This window comes from Macadamia integrifolia, unplaced genomic scaffold (genome assembly GCF_013358625.1).
Source record: "Macadamia integrifolia cultivar HAES 741 unplaced genomic scaffold, SCU_Mint_v3 scaffold2577, whole genome shotgun sequence".
NCBI lineage: Eukaryota > Viridiplantae > Streptophyta > Magnoliopsida > Proteales > Proteaceae > Macadamia > Macadamia integrifolia.
In genome coordinates this window covers 20369-42250 of record NW_024868809.1, presented here as the reverse complement: position 1 = coordinate 42250, position 21882 = coordinate 20369, and the positions used below count along the sequence as shown (strand labels likewise).

Below are 21882 nucleotides of genomic sequence, written 5' to 3'. Positions count from 1 at the left end.
GGGTTTCGATTTGAGATGGGCGGATGTTTTCCATGATTTTTGGACCGTCGAATACGGAGGAGAGTAACATTACTGTAATAGAGGTTCCAAAGCAAGATTGTAAAGGAGGCCTCATTCTCAGCTAATCAATCTCATCATCTTCAAAGTCAGTTATGATAATTAATTACCTTTGGTTTATGGGTTGTTTCATCTCTATTTGTATATGGGCGTGATTTGAATTTTTGTTTTGTATTAGTTCTTAATAGTGATTACCGCGAAACGCGTCATCCCATATGGGTTCTCTCAATGGCTGTTCCTTCCTTCAATAGGCCCTCCAATGATTGCTCCATTCTTCAATAGACGCTATAGTTGCTTCTTCTTCCTTCTAGGGTACAACGGTAAGTGTAGAGTAAAAGTAGGAATATGATAGGAATAGGCATTAATATAGATAGATAAAACAGGGTCAAAACGGTCTTTTCCATTTCTAAAATAACGGTGTTATGCTTCAAGAGTATGGTTAATATTATAAAAAACTAGGATGGTATAGATTATGAGGTTTAAAATTAAGGGTGATACAAGATAATTTTCTTAAATATTAAAATTAAACAAAGTAAATACAAACTAGAAAGGCGTACCAATTGGGACATATCCAGCCACAAAGAATCATTCAGAAGATCTCTAATCAAGCTAGCAATTCATCAATAACCACATTGAAATTTTTTTTTTCTACTGTAGAGTAATTCAATCCTATTACTTCGCAACTTGCCTTATTTATGTCGAAAGTGACAATTTTTCTGGCTTTAGACTTGTGAGACTTATTAGCCCCATCGCCATGAGTCTGTTTACCACTAGGCTGACATGAACAATTGGTCAAAACCCCTCAATCCTCCATTGAGTATCATTGATATAGTCGATTCTCGTCGCCAATAGCAATTGTACGGTCGATCATTCTTGTTATATGGTAGATGCCCAGGACCAAGTTACTATTTTCTCTTTTTCCGCTTGCTATAATTTGAAATGGAATCATCTTTTCACATTATAAAGATTTCATAGTAGAACCCACCTGGTGATGGCCTACGTACACTTCTCCAGATATCTACCCATGACAAGTTAGCTAGGCCCTCTATATGCATTACTACATTTCAATGCAATAAAATCTAAGAAGAGGGCTCCCTAAAAAGTAGCGTGATCCCTGCACCAACACGGGGACCAATGGGAGCACACATTGATGCATCAACAGATTTTCATTTATCATTGGGGCGGGATGGTCGTTTTACCTCTCCCTGTGTCTGTATGTAGAGGTCACGTTGTCTTCTAGGCTTCTTTTTCCTTAAAATTTAATGATATTATTATTATTATTATTATAGTGAGAGAGATAGACACACTGCCCGTGTGCAATAAGCTAGCGGGGCGACACCAATGGAGGCGCACGGCAGAGCAATAGACAAGAGGGGCAAGGGAGAATTTCTAAAGAGGGGGAGGAGAGAGAGATAGACACAAAGGGTACTAGCTTACGGTGCAACGGTGGTGTGTCCAGCCTTTTCTTTAATTTTTTATTGTTTTGAAGTCACTTTTGAGATAATTTCATTTATAATTTCGGCCTGAAACTTGACCATTGAGTTTGATATAAAACACCATGTACATGAGGAATTTTTATTACAACCACATGTCGCGCCTTCCAGCAGTCTGACGGGGCTGATGAATCCATTGGGCCTGATGAATCCATTGGGCCAGTAGGACCTGACAAGTCTATGTTAAACTTCATAGAAAAATTTGTTTAGCAAACCAAAGTTGTCCTGTTTCACTAATCCCACTTAGGGATTACTGCTACTAATCACAGATCCAAATAAAATTCTGTCCTTATCATTAAATAAACTAATTAAATACTAATAGCTTATTGCATTTGGCTAATCGACAGCATCAAATTGGTCCTAACCTGACTTGGGCCTGTCTTCCTTCACCCCTCCCCCAAAGAATCTTCATTAATTTAAATAAAGAACCAGGCATATTTTACTTAAGATAATTTAATTAACAAAATAATCATGATTAAGTAATAGGTCGATACATAATCATAAATTATACATAAGTGGTCTCCCAAGTAAAATGGGTTAGTACTAGCAATGGGTCAGGTTTGGGTCCGATTCGAGTCGCTATGATCACATATTTAAGGAATTGAGGTCCAACCTGAATTTGATCTTACAGATTTGGAGTTACTGGTTAGAGGTTCTTTGGCAGACTGCAAGTAAGTAGGACTAGATTGACAAGATTAAAAATGCCAAATGAGAACCAGTTTTGAACCGGTTTAAAGAGTTGATTGGTTGGACCAAGACTTGCAATCTTAGGGCATGGTTTAGAATATGACAAAATTTTCCTTCTTCGGTGGCTGAATGATGAAATGGTCTAGATTCACCCCTATCACTCTCCTATTTTCATTCACTGTGGTTGTAGGAAAACCCAATCCTTTAGAAATGAGAACAAACTCTCAGAGATGTGGGCTACACTAGAGATCTCTACTTTCATCATGTTCTCCATTCCCCATTGGCTGGCTCTTAGTGAAATCCCCCATTTCGTATGCTGGAAATAGGAATGGCCCAAGTGGTTTGGTATCCCCTTCGCCTTCGCCTTGGGGGTTCCTCCGAAGCACTCAAGAGATGGAAGACTCACAAGAGTCACAACAATCACCACTTTTAAATGATTTTTTTTTTCTTTCCCACAATTTTTTGGTTTGGGTATTTTGGGTTGGATTATGTGGCCAAGACCCGGTCCAACCAAGCCATATTTTGGTTGGGTTGGTCCAGGCTGAGCGTTAAGGGTCAGTTTCTTGGCATGCTAGCCATGTCGGACCAAGGGATTTCAACTGGCAAACTGACCCATCAAAATAAGAGGCTTCTACTGTAATTTTAAGAACAGGGGCAGATAACTAAAGGGTCAGTGTCCCATCTTGACCAATTGGCCTGGTTCTTAAAACAATGGCTTGGACAGGCAGGAGGGCCCTTGTGCCCTTGTAGATGACATTTTATACAAAGAAAGGATACAACTTTTCCAAGACATTAATAGTGCTCCAAATTCCAAGCAGTATACTATTTGTGTCATTATCAATTCTTTCTTGATCATTCCACAGTTATCCCTGGTCCCTCATGTTTCCAACCTATCAGTCCCACCACCACACATTACTTCCAGAGAATCTAGGAAATCAATAACTCTCATGAATAATAGGCTTTTTTCTTAATAAATCCATATGGACCCATAAAGAAGCTTAACTGGTAATTAAATATACACTTACCTGAACTTGTTTCCCAACATTACTGTTTACACCAATCAAGCCCCCCAAATTACATATTTTATTTCAAAACTCAGAAAAATTATAATGCTTTTACAATTGAACAAATAAGAGCATCTTGATCAACATAGTCTTGGCACTGCTTTATTATGTGTAGGAGTGCCCATGAGTTTATTACCATGCTTCACCATCTTTGACATCTGATTCTTCATCTCCTCACATACCTTCTCCAACTTCACCACCCTATATTGCATCTTCTGTAAATTCAACTTCATCTCTATACTCTCTTCTGAAAATGTTTCATCATCTTCAGACCCATGATCATCTAAATCCAATTGGGTATTGCTTGGGCTTGGAATGTCAATGTCTGTAACATTACTTTGGATCTTGGATTGTTGAGCAATGAGTGCTTCAATGGAGATCCTTGGGGGTATTTGAGGATTCTTTGCCAGATCTTTACAGGCTCCTAGCGTGAGCTTTTCGTAGTTTAGGCATCTACATAATCTCGATCGCTCCTCAAAAGAGAGTGATGGGTGAGACTGCACAAATTAGCCATTGTTACAATAATTAGCCATTGTTACAATTTAATCAGGAATTAACCCAATGTCCCATACCAGTTCTGCAAATTTATCATATCAAAGTAGAAACTAACCCACTATCAGATAGGTTATCTGTGTTTATATGTGTCTGTGGAGAGGGGACTGGCATAGCTAAGTATCAATATAGCATTGTATAAAGAACTAGGAAGGGAAGATACTTTCCAAAAAACAAAGGAAAACTTAATTGTGGAAAACTGAATTTAATGCAACTATAGGTAGGGAAGGGAAGCATCAAGAAAACAGTACAACTGCCACCCAACCAATCATAGGCATTACAGGCAAGCATTAAATGACACAACCATGGAATATTAATATCTTCCACAATTAAACTTGAATCCAGTTACCAAAAATATAGGGAAGTGTGGGTTGGGGTAGGAAGATTTTCAGACAAAATTAGAGAAAAAAGAACACAAAAATACATGGAATTCTCAAAGTATCTGTAAGTTTGAGCTAAGAAAAAAAAAAAAAAAGCTTTTTTGTGTGTAAGAACTATTTGTGGATGGGAGCAGATGAAAAAAGAAAGTGGGTTTATCATGTTTACCTCAAGATAGATGTCAATTGCTCTGTAGACCCCATCAAAGCAGTCCCTGGCAGAATCTGGCAAGCTCTCTGCAATTGCAAGAAATTTTGTGATCTTCAGGTTATGATCAGGAGAAATTTCTCTCATGTACTTGTCAATTAATTTCCCCACTTTCTTCATCCTCTGTATAGTCACTGCATCATCACTTACAAACACCCTAACTAATCTTAAGACCAAATTAACATCATAAACACCTCCACCATGACCAGAGACCAACAAATCATCCAGTGTTGCTTGATCAAGCATCTCACCAATCAATCCCTCCAGTTGAGCTCTGTATTCTCTGCTAAGACCAAAACCAGAAACCACTCTCAATACCCAAAACAGCCCTCTACAGGAAAAACTGGTTTTCCCCATTAAGACCACACCATAAACTGCAGTATCTGCAAGCCCACTATAATCAGACTTGGATCCTAATCCACCTTTGATCTGAACAGCAGCTTTGAGGTAGTATAAGAGGAATTTAGTGAGGATTAAGCAGTCGTTCTCTATTCCATAGGCATCCATGGTCCTGATAACCCTTTCTATTATATTTGGGGGTAAAATGGTTAGATCATCGAACCACCAAAGCTTGCTTGAAGAAAGTGGCTTAATGGATTCTGGGGTAGTTTTTACCGACGAAGAGAATCTAAACCCAGATGTTGTTTCAGGAGATGATGAAGAAGAAGATGACGAAGCAATGAGGCTTAAACCTGAGTTCTGTGTAATCTTAGCAACAAGCGAACATATAAGCTTCTCAAGAAGACCAGATGAATCTGCATAGGAGAAGAATGACTCACAGCTCTTTACGCAAATCAATAAATCATTCCATGTCCAGTAGAATAGCCCTTCAAGAAATATCTTTGTTTGCTGCAGAAGATTGTAGGTTGAGACATTCTCTGTCATTTCAAGAAAGATTGCAGAACAATGAAGGAGAGAGACATTTGATGGGGTTATTGTGATTCTTCCATTATTGTAGCAGAATCTTAAGACCAGTTCAAATCCATCTGGGCCTCCTGGGAAATCTTCAACCTCAATTTCTGATTTTCTGATCTGGGATTTCCTCTTTTCTTGCTTTATCATCTTCTTCAACCTTCCTGAGAATTTTGAAACCACCCTCTGAAGAAGAATTCAAGAAACAGTAAGAGCTGATGTTACCATAGAATAAGAAAAATTGAGAGAGGAGAAGTGTAATGCAAGATTACCTCATTTAGAAAAAAAGTGCACTGCCCATTAACATGGATTTTGAGATCACACAGCTCGTGCATCTCCGGCTATAATTGAATGAAACCAGGAGATCCGCAAAGAAAAAGAGAGAGAGAGAGAGAGTACAAGGAAGTGTCTGCAAGAGAGAGGTAAAAGAAAATTTTGTTTATATAGACACTCATCACACATTAAGGGAAACTATATGATATACCTACAGACCATCATGAATGATGCTCATTATATATCAAAGCATATGAGGCAGAATAGAACAATCAATCAAGATATATAGATCGATAAATCAAACACACATAAGGCGTGTACCCTAAGAGGGGCATTGTGGTTATTATGCAGTCATATTGTGGTGTAAGGGTCACTCACGGACAGAGAACTTTGACCCATATAATTTTGGGAAAAAGAATTATATCTTGAATTATGTCTCAAAGCGTGATCTATGCTATTGCCCCCATATGTCTGAATATATCTATCTCCTCCCTATGAAGACATCTTTATCCTCTATTTTGGAGAGAGAGAGAGAGAGAGAGAGAGAGAGAGAGAGAGAGAGAGAGAGAGAGAGAGAGAGAGAGAGAGAGAGAGAGAGACCACACTTTCGATAGAAAATCACATCCCATTTTATTTATAGGCAATAGAATAGCCTCTACGTTACCATGGGGTTAATGAGAGCAGGGCGAGGCATCAACAAAGATGGGATTTTTTGATTTTATAGGGGATAAAGCATTTATTTCACACCCTTCGATGTCTAGATGCAGAGAGTCCACATGACAAGGTAATCATTATTTTCCCCATATTCAGCATTTGATATTCTCTTAAAAAAAAAAAAAATGAAGAGAACGTTACCTAGTTGTGCACTGATGTTCCCATACACAAGGGCATATTGGTAGTATTCTCTTCTTCAGTAATTATTGGGAAGAGTGTTCCCTAAAAGGTAGTATTACCCATGCACCAGTTTAGGACCAATGGGAACACACGCAAAAGCATCAACAACGAGTGAATTTCTACTTATCAGAGGGGGAGGGGTTGGATTTGGCCATTTTGCCCCTCCTTGTGTCTAGGTGTAGAGACAACGCTACCTTATATGCTTTGTTTTCCCATAATTATTAGGGAAAATAATACTCTTTGCTCATGCGGCCCCTACGCTAGTGCAAGAGCTTAATGTTGAGGCCAAAAGAGACATAAATGGGCATCAACAAGAGGTGAGATATAATTTTGTAATTCTCCATGTATAGGAATAACCTAAGGACACATGACCACTATTAGAAAAAACGCGTTTAAAACTTTGTTTTAAACACGTTCTCATTTTTTACCGTTTAAAACATGTTTTCCCGTATACTTCTCAAAGATATTTAGAAAAATAGCAAACGGTAAGCATTTCCGTTCTAAGCACGTTTAAAACACATTTAAATACGTTCCCGTTTTTTGACATTTTTTAAGACTTAATTTGTTGAATATAATGTCTACTTAATTGACCATATCTCTCACCCGAATTCTAATCCACCTGATTCTTTCGCCGACTTGAAGCTAACTCAATGTCATATATTTCTCATGATACACCTTCAACTCAATATCAATGTACGAATCCCGAAATTGAGATACAAACTGATCCATTTGCTGAAAAATGTTTCTAAAGTGATGACTACTAACTCAAACTGAACATACATTACTTCAAGAGTGTGTTGATTAAGTTGACAACAATGAACAAGTCATATTGTTAAATAAATCTTGAACATGTGTGGTGTATGAATTTAGAATTGGTAGTGGATGATATTCAATTATATGTCATAAAACTTATAATGGACATGATGTATATATATAATGTAATAATTCTTTAATTTATACGAGTGTAGTACCGTTTTTTTGGTCCCGTTTGTTTAAAATCTACACGTTTAAAATCCGTACCGTCCATTTTCCTTTTTTTACCGTTCTCTGTTTTTTAACCGCTTATTTAACCATATCATTCAAAAAATTTTATTATTTAAAACCCGTACCATCCATTTCTGTTTTTTTGCCGTTACCGTTTTTACTAATAGTGCACATGACCAAGAATTATTCATTTCTCCATAATTAATTTTTGAGAAAATAATTTGTCTCCAAAAGTGTAGCTCCTGCGCCAACCCCCCTTGTGTCTGCCATCAGATTCCGGTCGATTATAAAAAATAAGGAATCACAGAAGCGATGTAAATTTTAAAGAGGAGCTTTTAGAATGAAAAATTATGAAAAAGAAATTTTGTCTTTGTTGCGGTGATAGCCTCTGAAAGTCAAGAAGCCTAGGCGCCTTTAATGCTTTATTCTTTGTAACATACATTTCCGGTTCTCTGCATTCATTTGGCTTTATATAATTTTTTTCTTACATTGGATTTATATGAATTTACTGTCTTCTTAGGACCATTTTGGGCATGTGAAACGAGACAATTTTTTTTAGGTGAAACATGTGAAACAAGAAGTGGCATCTGGTCTCTATGGGACATGGTTAGGGTAAAGAGAGAAAAATAATAATAATATAAAAAAATGCATAAAAAAGTTGGAGAGAAGTGTGACACCTGTGATTTCTTCTTTCATGCATTCTCATTAGCCCACCTACATGGTAGAACTGCACTCTTCCTACAAGAGACACTTCTTTTGAAAAAAAAAACATTTAAATAAGTGTATGGTACATAGGTACTTGATACATTAGTTTCGTGGGAAGATTTTTATATATTTACATTTTCTTACTCCCTAAAACAACATATGGTAAACAAAAATTAAAAATATGCTAATTTTGGGTGGATGAGTAGTGGAGGTTTGGGGAAGGGATCTATCCTCAACCCATGTTTATTGACATCTCTCACACCAAGCCAATGGTGCATAAGAGAGAGTGTTTCACGATTCATATACGAAAGGTCCACATGAGCTGAGAAGAAAAGGTGTCAATTAGTGTCAAGGATGAGAAAGAGTATAAGAAGACATGTATACTTATTGGTAATATATATATATGTAAATTATTCTCTCATTTTCTAATAAATAGAAGAGAAAGAAATAGTTCTTCAATTTTGAGATTGTAAAGATGTGCTATCGATATTAACCAGATGGTTGTACCCAAAAGAATAAATAAATAAATAAAATATTAACCATGGCAAATTAGTTGTATCATACATTAGTATCTGAGTACATCAATGTCTAGATTAGTTATATAATAGTAATGCAGGAGTCGTTTTAGCAATGTGTGTATGTTTGCACTTGTTGTGGAAAAAAAATATACGACCAGCAGTAACATGACATCTACCAAGCGATGTTAAGGATGGCCAAACAGCATAAGGCCAATGAGGTCGTCCATGGTTCACTCAACATGGGCAAGCGCCCAAGATAGAAGCCGATTGGCTGTAATCATATAAAGAGAGAGCACCAACAACCGAACAACTAGGCTAGTACCAGGGTAGAAGGACATCATGTGCGGGACACTCACGTGGCTGCCCAAATCATTGAATGGGCCCCACTACATGGCCCTCGACTAAATGACAAGAATCCAAGAACTCTACCTGCTGGATGACAGGTGCACAATCTATCACTCAAGGCGAGTAGCTCGGCAGCCATGCCACTTACCCTTGGCAGCTCGGCCTGAGACCTTGATAGATCACCATCGAAGTATGTCCCAAAAAGGAGACTGGAAAAACCTAACTCACAGGTTGTAAGTTACGGCATGGATCCTAGTGGGACTCTCACTGGAAAGTCGACTTTTCCCTCGAAAGAAGAGAATCTTGCCATATTCTCCTAAATATGGCCAATACGAGGAGTTTCTATAATGACAACATCCCCCATATTCACTTACCTACTACAACTTTTACTATATTTAGACTCCTACTTGTAATAGGAAGCTACCAAAGTGGGACTCTCAATTGATGACCGCCATCTAAAGCTACAAGAACACAGGTAAACCTCTTTCCATAGGATTGATATTTTTCCATTCTCACTGAAAAATTTGTTTATGAAGAATCTAACTCAGGCATCGGAGAGTTCACCGCCGGATCAGCCCGATGCTCACTCTCTCATGTCTTTTCTTCTGTGCAAAATACGAAAACCGCCTAAGCACGATTCTTAACGCAACAACGCTTATTAACACTATTTTGTTGGGGTGTGTCGGAAAAGAAAATATATGATAAAATGTCATGATTTAGAAGCAAATCCCTAAAATGGGTCTAACCTAATAACTTTAATTTTATTGAAAAATCATGGATACAAACGGTTTGTAAACATACAAAATTTCAGAATGGTATATCAACAGATATATTCACGTGAACATGTAATCATCAACAAAGATCACATAGTAAAGGGAACCACCCATAGTTTATTTTGGAGCATGTCCCCATATATCAGAATATATGAGATCAAAAGGGAAAAAAAAAAAGATATAATACTCAAGAATTAAAGTATCACTATCGATCGTCGTATCGGTCAACCAAAATTAAGATACGTATTGGAGGGTATCGTATCGTATAGGAGATACGCTAAGATACACAAATAAATGGATATGAAACATCTTTTTAAACATTTTTGTATAAAAAATTTATTAAAAAAAAGCTATTGATAACATATATTATGCATAAATATTAAATTGAGGGTATCACACTAAGAATTCAAGGTTTGTAGTTATCCCATAAATGTAAAATCCTTGTTTTCAACCTTGATTTCCACTTTAGTCAGAGATAAATATGGCTGACAGCAACTTTGGAATAAAAGCCCCTCAAAAAATCGTGTTTTCTAAAAAAATACCCATCTTGGCCATTATATGACCGTAGTTCACTGTATCGGTATATACCGATACTCACCGCTACGTACTGATCGATACATTCTGATACTCATCGATACATACAGATACTCACCGATATGGATCGACACATACCAAAACGTATGTTTCACCTCGATTCTATATTTTCCATAGAGTATTAGTACGTATCGATAATGTATTGATGCATATATGTATGTATCATAGTATATATATTGATATGAAAGGATTTTAAAAATGTTATGTATCGTATCGATCGGCTAAATTAAATATACATATCAGGGGTATCGTATCGGTATCGGAGATACTTTAAACCATGATAATACTTTGAGTGAACATCAATGATGGATGTCTAACAAATTAATACCTCCACACAATTATTTTTTTGGAGTTTATAGAACTAAGTCTTAGGTAGAAATTATATATTGAAGACTAGGTACGGGTACGTGAACTTGATCCGTGGATTTAGAATCTATTAAATGAAGAAATAGAAAATTGATTCTAAATCCACGAATCAGAGTCGTTCTCGTAAATTCTCGTACATGAACCTGATCCGCTCTCGGGAAATATGACACAAAGGAGAATGTCGGGGAGAGAAAGAAAAAGTCTGAACTATAAAAAGAGGTCCCACTTTATGGCATGTCCCAACTATTATTCTTGTTGACGGACACATCCCCACTAAAAGAAGAGAAAAGAACTTAAAGTCCTAAGTCACATAATTTGCCAATGGATTATGTTCGGAAAATCAGGTTTTTTTGGCTCAACTTGTCATTTTCAAAATCTGATGAGTCAGGACGAGTCAAACCTAGCCAGGGTAAATCATTTTTTTTATATCTAACATCTTCTTTGAGTGAGGAGTTCCATGGTGGCTCAAAAGTGAAAAAAAGAGGGGCCAATATTGAAGATAGCGAACAACATTCTAAGGTTTTGTTTAATTGTAGATTAAACTTATGGTCTGAATAACATATGGTACAATAAAAAATAGACTTAATGAGTTTCGCATGACTCAGAAAAAATATCGAATCAATAAAAACTCAAACTGATTCGAACCTAATCTGATAATTTCTTAAACTTAGCTGATTCTTTATAACTATTGACCAATTTTCATGTTTTTTTTCTTCTTGATTTCGGTGACTCGCCAAGTGAAAACCTGATTTCAACTATGCAACAAATAAGGATTCATAGAAAGATTAGGAATAAAATAAACAGATGGAAAAAAAAAAAAAATCTATAGTTAAACCACCTTCCAATAGAGAAAATATTTTTCTCCTAGAAAAAGTGTTTTTTGTTTAGGCCAGATTCACCATTTTCTATCATTTATACAAGATAGGACACAAATTATATTCTTCCATCGGTTTTATTCTATACTGCTACTAAAATTTTGTTGGTAACACTGTATGGTTGGAGTAGGGAACTGGTTCTAAACTTAGATTGTATGTGATTTAGTGGGAGTGTGGGATAACTATAGATCCATATTGTATTAAAAGCCAACATAATCTAAATCTTTCTAGACCTCCAAATGTTCTCCAGTTTTCTTCTCCTAATTTCCAGCTAAGTTCAAACCAAAAATACTCAGAGGAAGAGTAAAATAAATAAATAAATAATCTATCTTATGTTCCCAGTGGGGGCGGGGGGGGGGGGCTCATTGACATCTGAGTTACTATCATGGTTTCAAGTATCAGTCTCGTATCGGCTGTATAGGATCAGTATCGGCTGAGATCGATCCTTGATCACTGACCGATCTAGATCGATTATTCATATCATTTCAGGGGTAAAATAGTCAAAAATTAGTACCTTTTATAAAAAGTAAGGGCAAAATCGACCGATACCCATCGATCCGATGTGATCCGAATCGATACCAATACCATCTCCTAAATCGTTGGTTAGTATTCCGTGCAACACCAGTGTGATAATGGGATAAAGAAAGAGTAGTGGTAAGCCAAGATGTGCTATCCCTTGCTACCCTCTCTTTATAGCATGGAGTGGCTGGGTTGGAGTCTTGCTTGGAGACGGTTTCCTTGTGAAGGTCGGTTATGCGATCATGTATTCCAGCCGATTTTCCTTTTTGAAAGTGGAGAATCCTTCACATTTTGGGAATCAGATTATTTCTTTGGGACATTGACCCCGAGTATGAATCTACCAAAGAGGGAAGGTGGAATCTTGATGTGATCCGGTGACCTGAGGGGATTTCCTTGTAGGCCTCTTTGGTTTCCTTTTGGATTGATTGTTAATAACTATCTTATGCCATATGTTGACCACTCATTGATAGATCATTTTGATTTATATCACATAACATGGGTGTATTTCTGGGAAGAAATAGATCTATTTTAGCGTTTCTCCATTGTGACCAAGTGGTGGTCATGGGTTCGAGTCAGAAAACAGTCCCTCTACGAAACAGGGATAAGACTCTACGAAACAGGGATGAGACTGCATACATTATTAACCCTCTGCGACCAATTTTATTTTCTATTCTACTTGCTTTAACAGTGATTGTGGATGAGAATTTTTTGCTGTTTTTCAACCAATTTCACTACTTTGGGAACTTGGGGGTTGAAGCATAGCTAAGGTCAGGATGGTAATCAAGCCGGTTTGATTAGCATATATTGAAAGTAATCTCCAATTGAAACCACAAATATGCCAGAACAATTCATATAAAATGATAATAAGAAAAAAAAAAAGAAAAAAAAAATTGAGGACAAGAAAACGGGCTATGGCCACCAAGAAGTTGGGATATTAACGGATTGGATATGAATTTGGATTGGATGTGTTTGGATTCGGATATTTTCTAATCAAATATAAATACCCTTAATTGAATACAGATGTGGATCGAATTTGGATTTTCAACTATTTGTTTACTCTCTGACTTGTGTAATCTGGACCTTCCTCCCCATAATAAACATAATTTGCTCTTAATTAATCTTCTAATTTGTTTAACTCTTTTCTTTATTCTCTAGAACTTGTTTAAACTTCAAGAATCCTCAAAATCATTAATTGATTATTTAATCAGATTGGATAATTATTTTTCTAATAATTCAGATTTTAATCCAGATACACTTTAACTGGATGCGGATACCCCTAAACGAATACGAATGCGAATTTGAATTAGGATTTCGACTATCCATTTGCATCCCTACCAAGAAGATATAAATATTGTGAACATCTCACTAAGTCTTTAGTTTCTTCGTTGGAATATCTATTGGTATTGGTTTTGTATCTTCAACCATGAAAATAATGAAAGTATCCACACTAATCTTAGATTTGTAAATTCAAAAAACTTTAGTATTGGATTAGTATCAGGGTTATGAAACCCAGAATTAGCATCTGAATCAGTCAGAGATGATTCCCAATTCAAAACAGTCAATATCTCTCAGAAATTAGAGTGAATCGGTGTCAATTGGTTCGATTGATCGATGTCGATTCTTAGGTGAATTGGTCGATTCTTGATATGATTCATTGATATTTGAAACCATGATTGATATAATGAAATAGGGTTTTAGTTTTTTTTTTTTTTTTTTGGTTGGGGGGGTGGGGGATACTTTTTATGTTTTCAGTCATACTAGTTTTAAATCTAGGATCTAGTTTTTCGCCACCTAGCTTACGCGAAAAATAGCAATTTGATGTTATAATTGGACTTTGGGAAGAATGAATATCATCGTTAACTCGTTTACCCTTCTTTTTTATTAATCATTAACTCCTCCTCCTTATTATTGAAGATCCGAAATACTTTCAGTATCCCATGGATAAAGAAATTAATTCCTTCTTTTGTCATGAGATTTGCAAGTCTAGTTCAAAGTGGGCTAGCTTAAGTACTTATGAAAGGGGTTTTATTCTCTCGCTCCACATCACTAGGTCATATTGGCAAATATTTACAATTAATTGGCCATAGGTTGACCTAATTTATACATAAACCAAGTCAATTATCCATTTAATGGTTTGAAAAACAAACTCAATTATCCAAGCTAAATTGATGCATAGCACCATAACATTGATAGTTCATCATTTTTTATTTTTATTATTTTTTTTAATGATAAAAGAAGAACATGGAATTAAGAAAGAAGGGGGTTTACAGTATGAAATTCCAAGCGGTAGGGAAATGAGGTTCTCTAGAGGTACCAAGAGCCTTTAGATATATACTTAATCCCAAAAATGGTTTACTGTCATAGAGGCATGTTATAGAGAGATAAAAAACTATTACTATAGTAAGTCAAATTTTTTTACAAAAAGCGAGAATCTGTCTGAATGTCTCCTTGCCTCCCGACATCCTTAACTGCCTTCTTCACTCCTAGGAGCAACCCCCGTAGGTAAACTTCATTTGTGTTTCCACTCATGATATAATCAACATTAATTAAGGTCGAGTTTTGCACATTTGTTGAACAATAAATCCAAGCAGAAGTTGTATGAGTCTGACCAATGACTCCCACACAAAAGATAGTCTATGAGGTCCATTCAGGGGGTATCATTGGCATGGGAAAATGGGTTGGATATCAATCTTGCTTGTTGTTCATTATCCATTTGATTTTGCGTTTGGTAACCATCCCACACTATCTCACACCGTCCATGGGACATGATCCCTCCATTTCAAAGGTGGTCTCCACATCCCATAAATGGTGTGAGATGAAGTGGGATGGTTACCTCCAGGAGAAAGCATCCAGACTCTTCTTAATGGGGTGGCCCATAATTTGGGCAGTGCCTATTTAATTTTAACAAAATCTAATTGACACCATGAGCACTGACAGCCGGTCGCCACAACCCCTATCATGCCTGATACGCTCAAGTTAGTCACTCAGTGAAGTAAGAACACGTGGCATCTAAGGGAAGGACACGTAGCGCCCAACCGAGGGGTATCCACAATGACCATAACCCCGGAGACTAGGAGGAGAGGGAGACTAGAGCCCCCCTCAACTGATAGAGGCCACAAAAACTCTAACTACGTGCGAAGGAGGGGATACCCGGATAGGGAATATTCCCTGTGAAGGAAGAAAGACGTATCCCAGTAGGACTAGGAAAAAGGGTAGTCCTATAAGAGGGAACCCTAAAAGACAGAGCAGGTAAGTTGATACGCTTACACCATTACTCTTGTGAAAAAACTGTTCTGTCGATCTCTAAATTGGGCATCGTAGGACTAATCCCAGAGATACCTCCAAGCCTCTGCCTTCTGTGCTTGTGCAGGATCGGTGCTCAACCTCATACATATTTTTGACATTAACAGATTGGCACCGTCCGTGGGAACGAAAGAGTAATGGTGGGGAAAACTTACAATCATAAGAAAACAAAAGCAGCATCCAGTATGAATATGAATAAGGGGGAACCTTTGGACTCTCTCCCCCCGGTGGGTATCGGTGAAGAAAGGGGAAATAATGATCGGGAAGGATCCACGAGGGACCAGTGCTCGATCGAACATTCGGTGCGTAGAGACAGTAATCCTCCACCCTCTCCTAGGGCGTAGGATTATGTGACTAGGGAGCAGTTCGACACCCTTCAGAAAAAATATGACCAAATGGCCGAGATAATGAAGGAGGTCTCCAAGGTTGTCTCTCAGAAGATCGGTGGGGCAGCGTCGGGCTCCCATGTCCAGCCAAAACGAGTTCAAGACGAGGACCAAAGTAGCTCAGGGTCAATAAGGTCCGATCAAAATCCTCGAAATCGAGCAACTAGGGAAAGCCTTGCACCCAAAGAGAGGATGTGGCTCGCCACAGGGGCTAGGTATAAAGAACCGTGCTAAGGAGACGGTCAGGGACATGAAGACTCAAGGTTGAAGCAAATGATCCTAGACCTGAAGGACGAGGAAGGTAGTAGAAAACTAGATAGGAACTTGCGAGCCGGACCTCACTAATGATACGGCTCTAGCTAATGAGGTCATGAGGGATCCGCTCCTGGTCGATTTTCATCTGCCCAAATACGAAACCTACGACGGGTCTGGGGACCCCATCGATCATCTGGAAGGCTTCAAGGTAGTGATGCAGTTCCACCGAGTCTCAAAAAACATCATGTGTAACACCTTGCCTTTGATGTTTAGAGGAGCAGCAAGGCTATGGTACAACCGCCTACCGACAAAATCAATTCATAGCTTCAATGATTTGAGTTACTTCTTCGTGAAGGGATTCTCCAGTAGCCAACCCCTTTAGAAGACCACATTGAATCTGTTCAATGTCAAACAGCATGAAGGAGAGTCACTGCAAAACTACATGAAGTGCTTCTAGTAGGAGAAGATCAAGATTAGAGGTCTGGACCCGAAAGAAGAGTTCACGGCCCTATTGGGAGGCATCAAGATGAAAGAGCTAAAAAGGTCTTTGGCGAAGCATACACCGAGGAACCTAGCTGTGAGTTAAGGGCTTGGTGTGATAAGTACATTCAGATAGAAGAAACCCTCTAGGCTGACGAAGAAGCTTAAGGGAAGGCAGGGAGAAAAAGGACCTCAAGAGGTGATGATAAGCCTCCCGAAGGTAAAAGACAAGTCTGAATGTGATCGAGCATCCAGCCTACCAAAGAAGTTTGAAAGGTATGCCCCCTAAACCGGAGATGGACGAACATGCTAATGCAGATAAAAGACACCCTGGATGCCAAGGCCATGAAGTGGCCAGGGAAGATGGGATGACATCCCAAGAGGCACAACATGGACAAATTCTTACCACTTCCACAGAGACCATGGCCACGACACTGAAGATTATTGGCACCTGAAGGGAGAAATAGAAGGAATGATCCAAAGAGGATACCTGGGCCGATTTGTAGACCACGAGAAGGAAGATACCCAAGACAACAACGACTGTAGGGACAACCGCCAAAGGGATAGCAGAAGCTATCATGAAAGAAGGGGGCCAGCCCGCAGAGGCAACTAGGAATGGCAAAGGTACTGGACACCCGAGGAAGCTGACCATCGTCCCCAGGATGATTATAAAAGCCCAACCAGGGTCATAGCAACTATCAGTGGAGGCTTAGCCTCTAGAGGAAGTTTCATCTCGACCAGGAAAATGAAGGCCTATGCGAGAAGCGTACACATGGCCGAATGGTCAAACAAGAAGGCAAAGGCGTGGACGGTTATCTCCTTCTCGGATGATGATCTGGAAGGGGTGCAGACACCACATGATGATGCCCTGGTAGTCACCATGACCCTAGTTGATTGCAAAGTAAAAAGGATCTTGGTGGATAACAGCAGCTCATCTGATATCCTGTTCCTCGAAGCTTTTCAGAAGATGGGCCTAGACAAAAAAAATTTGAAAAAGGTCGAACACCCGTTGCAAGGGTTCTCGAGTGCCCCGTTCAAAGTAGAGGGGTCGATTGAGTTGCCAGTAAGGGTCGACACCAAAGACCACCAAGTAACAGTCATGATCAACTTCTTGGTAGTGGACATCACCTCGACGTACAATGCCATATTGGGGAGAGTCGGCTTAAACCTGCTAAAGGCCGTTGTCTCCACACCACACCTCAAGATGAAGTTTTCAACCAAGAACGGAGTCGATAAGTGTCGAGGTGATCAAGAGGCATCTTGAAAGTGCTACGTCGCCACCTTATGGGAAAAAGAAAAGGTAGGCGAGGCATTCCCGATAGAAGATCTACTTGATGACGCCAGTTAACAGAGGGGGGAACTGACGGAAGAGTTGGTACAAGTTGATGTCGAAGAAGGAGATAACACTCGCCAATTCCAAGTTAGAGCCTTAATGCCAAAGCAACAATGAGAAAAGCTCATCTCATTCCTCCAAGACAACTCTAATGTCTTCGCCTGGTCAGCCTCGGACATGCCTGGAACATCCTGAGAGGTAATAGAGAATCGTCTGAGTGTCAACCCGACCAAGAAGCCAATACAGCAAAAGAAGAGGACCTTCGCCCTCGAGAGGCAGCAGAAGATAGATGAGGAGATAGTGAAGTTGCTAAAGGCCAAGTTCATCCATGAAATCCAATACCCTGAATGGATATCCAACGGGGTTATGGTCCTGAAGGCAAACAGGAAATGGAGGATCTGCATCGACTTCATGGATTTAAACAAGTCCTGTCCTAAGGATAGCCACCCCCTCCCGAAGATAGACCTTCTCATTGATTCCACTTCAGGATATGAGGCGCTGAGCTTTATGGATGTGTACTCAAGGTACAATCAAATTAAGATGTACGAGGTTGATGTCCTGAAAACATCCTTCGTAATCGAGAGGGGGGCTATACTGCTATGAAGTAATGCCCTACGGGCTGAAAAACGCAGGGGCCACTTACCAAAGGTTAGTGAACAAGATCTTCAAGGGGATGATCGAAAAGACTATGGAGGTGTACATGGATGACATGCTTGTGAAAAGCCTAAAGGCAGAACACCATATCCAAGACCTAGAGATGGCATTCCAAGTATTGAGGGAATACGGCATGAAGCTAAACCCAACGAAATGCTCATTCAGAGTAGCATCAGGAAAGTTCCTTGGCTTCATCGTCTCGAAGAGGGGGATCGAAGCCAACCCAATAAAAATATAGGCCATTCGAGATATGAGGTCACCATAGAATATGGAGCAAGTCCAGGAGCGGACAGGTAGGGTCATCGCCCTAGGACGGTTTATGTCTCGGTCAGCTGAAAAGTGCCTTCCTTTCTTCAAAGCCTTGAAGGGATCCAAAAAGCTCGAATGGACGGGGGAATACGAGAAGTCCTTCGAATAGTTGAAGGAGTACTTAGCGATGCCCCTGCTACTGACAAAGCTAAACATCGGGGATACCTTACGGTTATACCTAGCTATATCGGTAGTGGCGGTAAATGCCATACTGATAAAGGAAGAAGGAAGATAACAACGGCTAATGTACTATGTTAGCTGAATCCTTTTGGATGCAGAAACAAGATATAGAAAAATGAAGAAGGTGACATACGCACTGGTGATAGCGGCAAGAAAGCTGAGGTCCTATTTTCAATTACACACAGCATGCATGCTCACGAACCAACCCCTGAAAAAGATACTACGGAGGTCGAATATGTCTTGCTGCCTGATAAACTAGGCGATTGAGTTGGAAGAATTCGACATCCAATACAAATCGAGAACTACGATAAAAGCACAGGCCCTAGCCTACTTCATAGTCGAGACAACACTCCCAGATGAACCCCAGGAGATTGTTATGGCTCGAGTAGGGAAGACTTGGACATTATATATGGATGGTGCATCCAACCGAGCGAGAAGCAGCGCAAGGATCATACTAGTCAGCCTCAAAGGATTCAAGGTCGAGTACACCCTACAATTCGACTTCAGTGCCTCCAACAATGAAGCTAAGTATAAAGCACTGATAGCCAGAATTAATCTGGCACGGGCTTTGATGGTACAAGAGTTAGTGGTGCACAATGACTCGTAACTCTTGGTTCAACAAGTGAATGGAGACTATGAAGCAAAGGAACAAAGGATGGCCGAATACTTGAAGACAGAGCTAGAGAAAGTGGCAGCCTTTAAAGAGTTCGAGGTAAGGCAGGTGCCGTGGATGGAGAATATCAGCACAGATGCATTGTCGCAGTTGGCTACCTCTGACTTCATGGACCTCGGACGATCGGTGTATTTTAAATTGTTACCTCAACCAAGCACCGAAAGTGCCCAAGAGGCATTACCCATTGGTGAGAACAACCCTAGCTGGATGGACGCCATAATCAAGTACTTAAAGGAGGGAGTGTTCCCCGGAGATAGGGATGAGGCGAGGAAGGTACGAATGTGGTCAGCACGGTTCCTACTGAAAGACGAGACTTTGTACAAGATAGGGTTCATCACACCATACCTTAAGTGTCTGAATCTTGTTGACACCGAATATACACTCCGAGAAGTACACGAAGGGATATGTGGCTAACATATGAGAGCCCGGGCTTTGGCCCACAAAGTACTGAGGCAATGCCTATTTTGGCCGACAATAAGGAAACATGCAGAGGAGTTCGTCAGGAAGTGCGTTAAGTGTCAAATGTTCGCTCTCGTCCCTAGACAGCATGCTACTGAGCTTTCCTCCCTGTCAAGCCCGACACCATTTGTCATGTAGGGAATGAACATCCTGGGCCCGTTCTCCCTAGCCACGAGACAAAAAATGTTTGCTGTGGTGGCGGTAGACTACTTCACGAAGTGGGCAGAAGTCGAAGTACTGGCTACGATATCCAAAAGGAATATAAGGAACTTCTTCGAGAGGGTGGTAGTCATCGATTCAAGATCCCCTGGGTGGTGGTAACGGATAATGGAACTCAGTTCGCTAACCTAACAAGCCCTTGGCATCGATCACAAGAAAACATCCGTCGGTTACCTATCAACCAATGGATTAACAGAGGTAACCAATCATACCTTGCTTCAAGGAATAAAGAAAGGCTAGATGTTACTAAGGGGTTATGGGCAGAAGAGCTACACAGCATCCTTTGGGCTTACCGCACGACTGAAAGGTCTACCACCAGAGAACATCCTTCAATTTAACTTATAGCACCGAAGCTGTGCTCCCAGTGGAGGTAGGAGCCACGACCCATCGATTTCAGTACTATGATGAAAAGGAAAATGATAAAGTGCTTCGAGCTAATTTAGACCTCCTGAATAAAGTACGAGAAGCCTCACAAGAAAGGATCACTGCCTACCAGTGAAAGGTTGCGAGGCATTACAATTCTAAAGTTCAAAGAAACGAGTTCAGAATGGGTGACCTCATCCTCAGAAGGGCAAAGATATCAGACCCGAAGCATTAAGGAAAGTTAACTCCAAATTGGAAAAGACCTTACAGAGTCAACAGGATAATACGATCAGGGTTCTATCACCTGGAGACTACGGGGGGCGAAAGGGTACCCCGATTATGGAACTTGAAGAACCTGAGGAAACTTTATTAGTAGTCGTAGTATGCACATTTACTTAGTTTTTGTTTTCGCTTCTTAAAACAGCCTCAGTTTGTAGTTTTCCGCCGCCAAGCGCTTCGGAGGATTTTTATTTCAAAAATTGTATAAGCTGGTTTACAGTAATTGATTTTAAACAAGTCTCTAAGAAATATTCCTTGGATGGGGGCTCATGCTAAGGCTAGGGGACCCAATCGAAGGTCTATACCTGGGTTGTGGACTAGGGTAGAGGCCGGGGGAATACGATCAAAGGTCGAACACGATCAAAGGCCATTACCCTGAAGGTCATTACCTCGGTTGGGGACTCAGGCTAAGGTCAAGGAACCCAACCGAAGGCACTCACCTTGGTTGGGGACTCAGGCCAAAGCCGAGCGAACATGATCGAAAGCCATTATCCCAAAGGTCATTACCTCGGTTGGGAGTTCGGCCCAGGGCCGAATAGGTCAACGGCACCCCCCAATCTCCATACATAAGGAAAGATCCCTCGATTGGAGCTGAGGGGAAACACTAACACTTGGTGAAATCCTACTTGTGTAAGGCTTCCCTCCAAGGCTCCTACCCTCAGGCCGGCCGACACAATAGGACCAAGCCTTATACTAAGACAGGCCTAGGCACATATTACACTTGGAAGAAAATACTGGCATAAGGGCTCTCGGCCCTCGTGCACCAACCGGTGGGCTAAAGATCCCTTAGTGG

The 21882-nt window shown here is 39.9% G+C and overlaps 1 protein-coding gene across 1 annotated transcript; it reads right to left on the bottom strand.

Moving 5' to 3' along the window:
- Nucleotides 1-3204: 3204 nt before the first annotated feature.
- On the bottom strand, nt 3205-5781 carry LOC122066778 (BTB/POZ domain-containing protein At3g19850). Its single transcript, XM_042630610.1, has 3 exons — nt 5623-5781; nt 4400-5536; nt 3205-3798 (listed from the first exon to the last, which is right to left on the bottom strand). Exons 1-3 carry the CDS (start codon nt 5683-5685, stop codon nt 3382-3384), a joined length of 1617 nt encoding a protein of 538 aa, XP_042486544.1. The 5' UTR covers nt 5686-5781; the 3' UTR covers nt 3205-3381.
- Between the last annotated feature and the right edge of the window lie 16101 nt (nt 5782-21882).

Excerpts from the sequence above, each read along its gene's own strand:
- LOC122066778 (XM_042630610.1), bottom strand. The coding sequence starts at position 5,685 with ATGCACGAGCTGTGTGATCTCAAAATCCATGTTAATGGGCAGTGCACT. Across the intron at positions 5,537-5,622 it reads GCACTTTTTTTCTAAATGAG|AGGGTGGTTTCAAAATTCTC; the intron begins GTAATCTTGCAT and ends ATTCTTCTTCAG. Across the intron at positions 3,799-4,399 it reads CAATTGACATCTATCTTGAG|TCTCACCCATCACTCTCTTT; the intron begins GTAAACATGATA and ends TAATTTGTGCAG.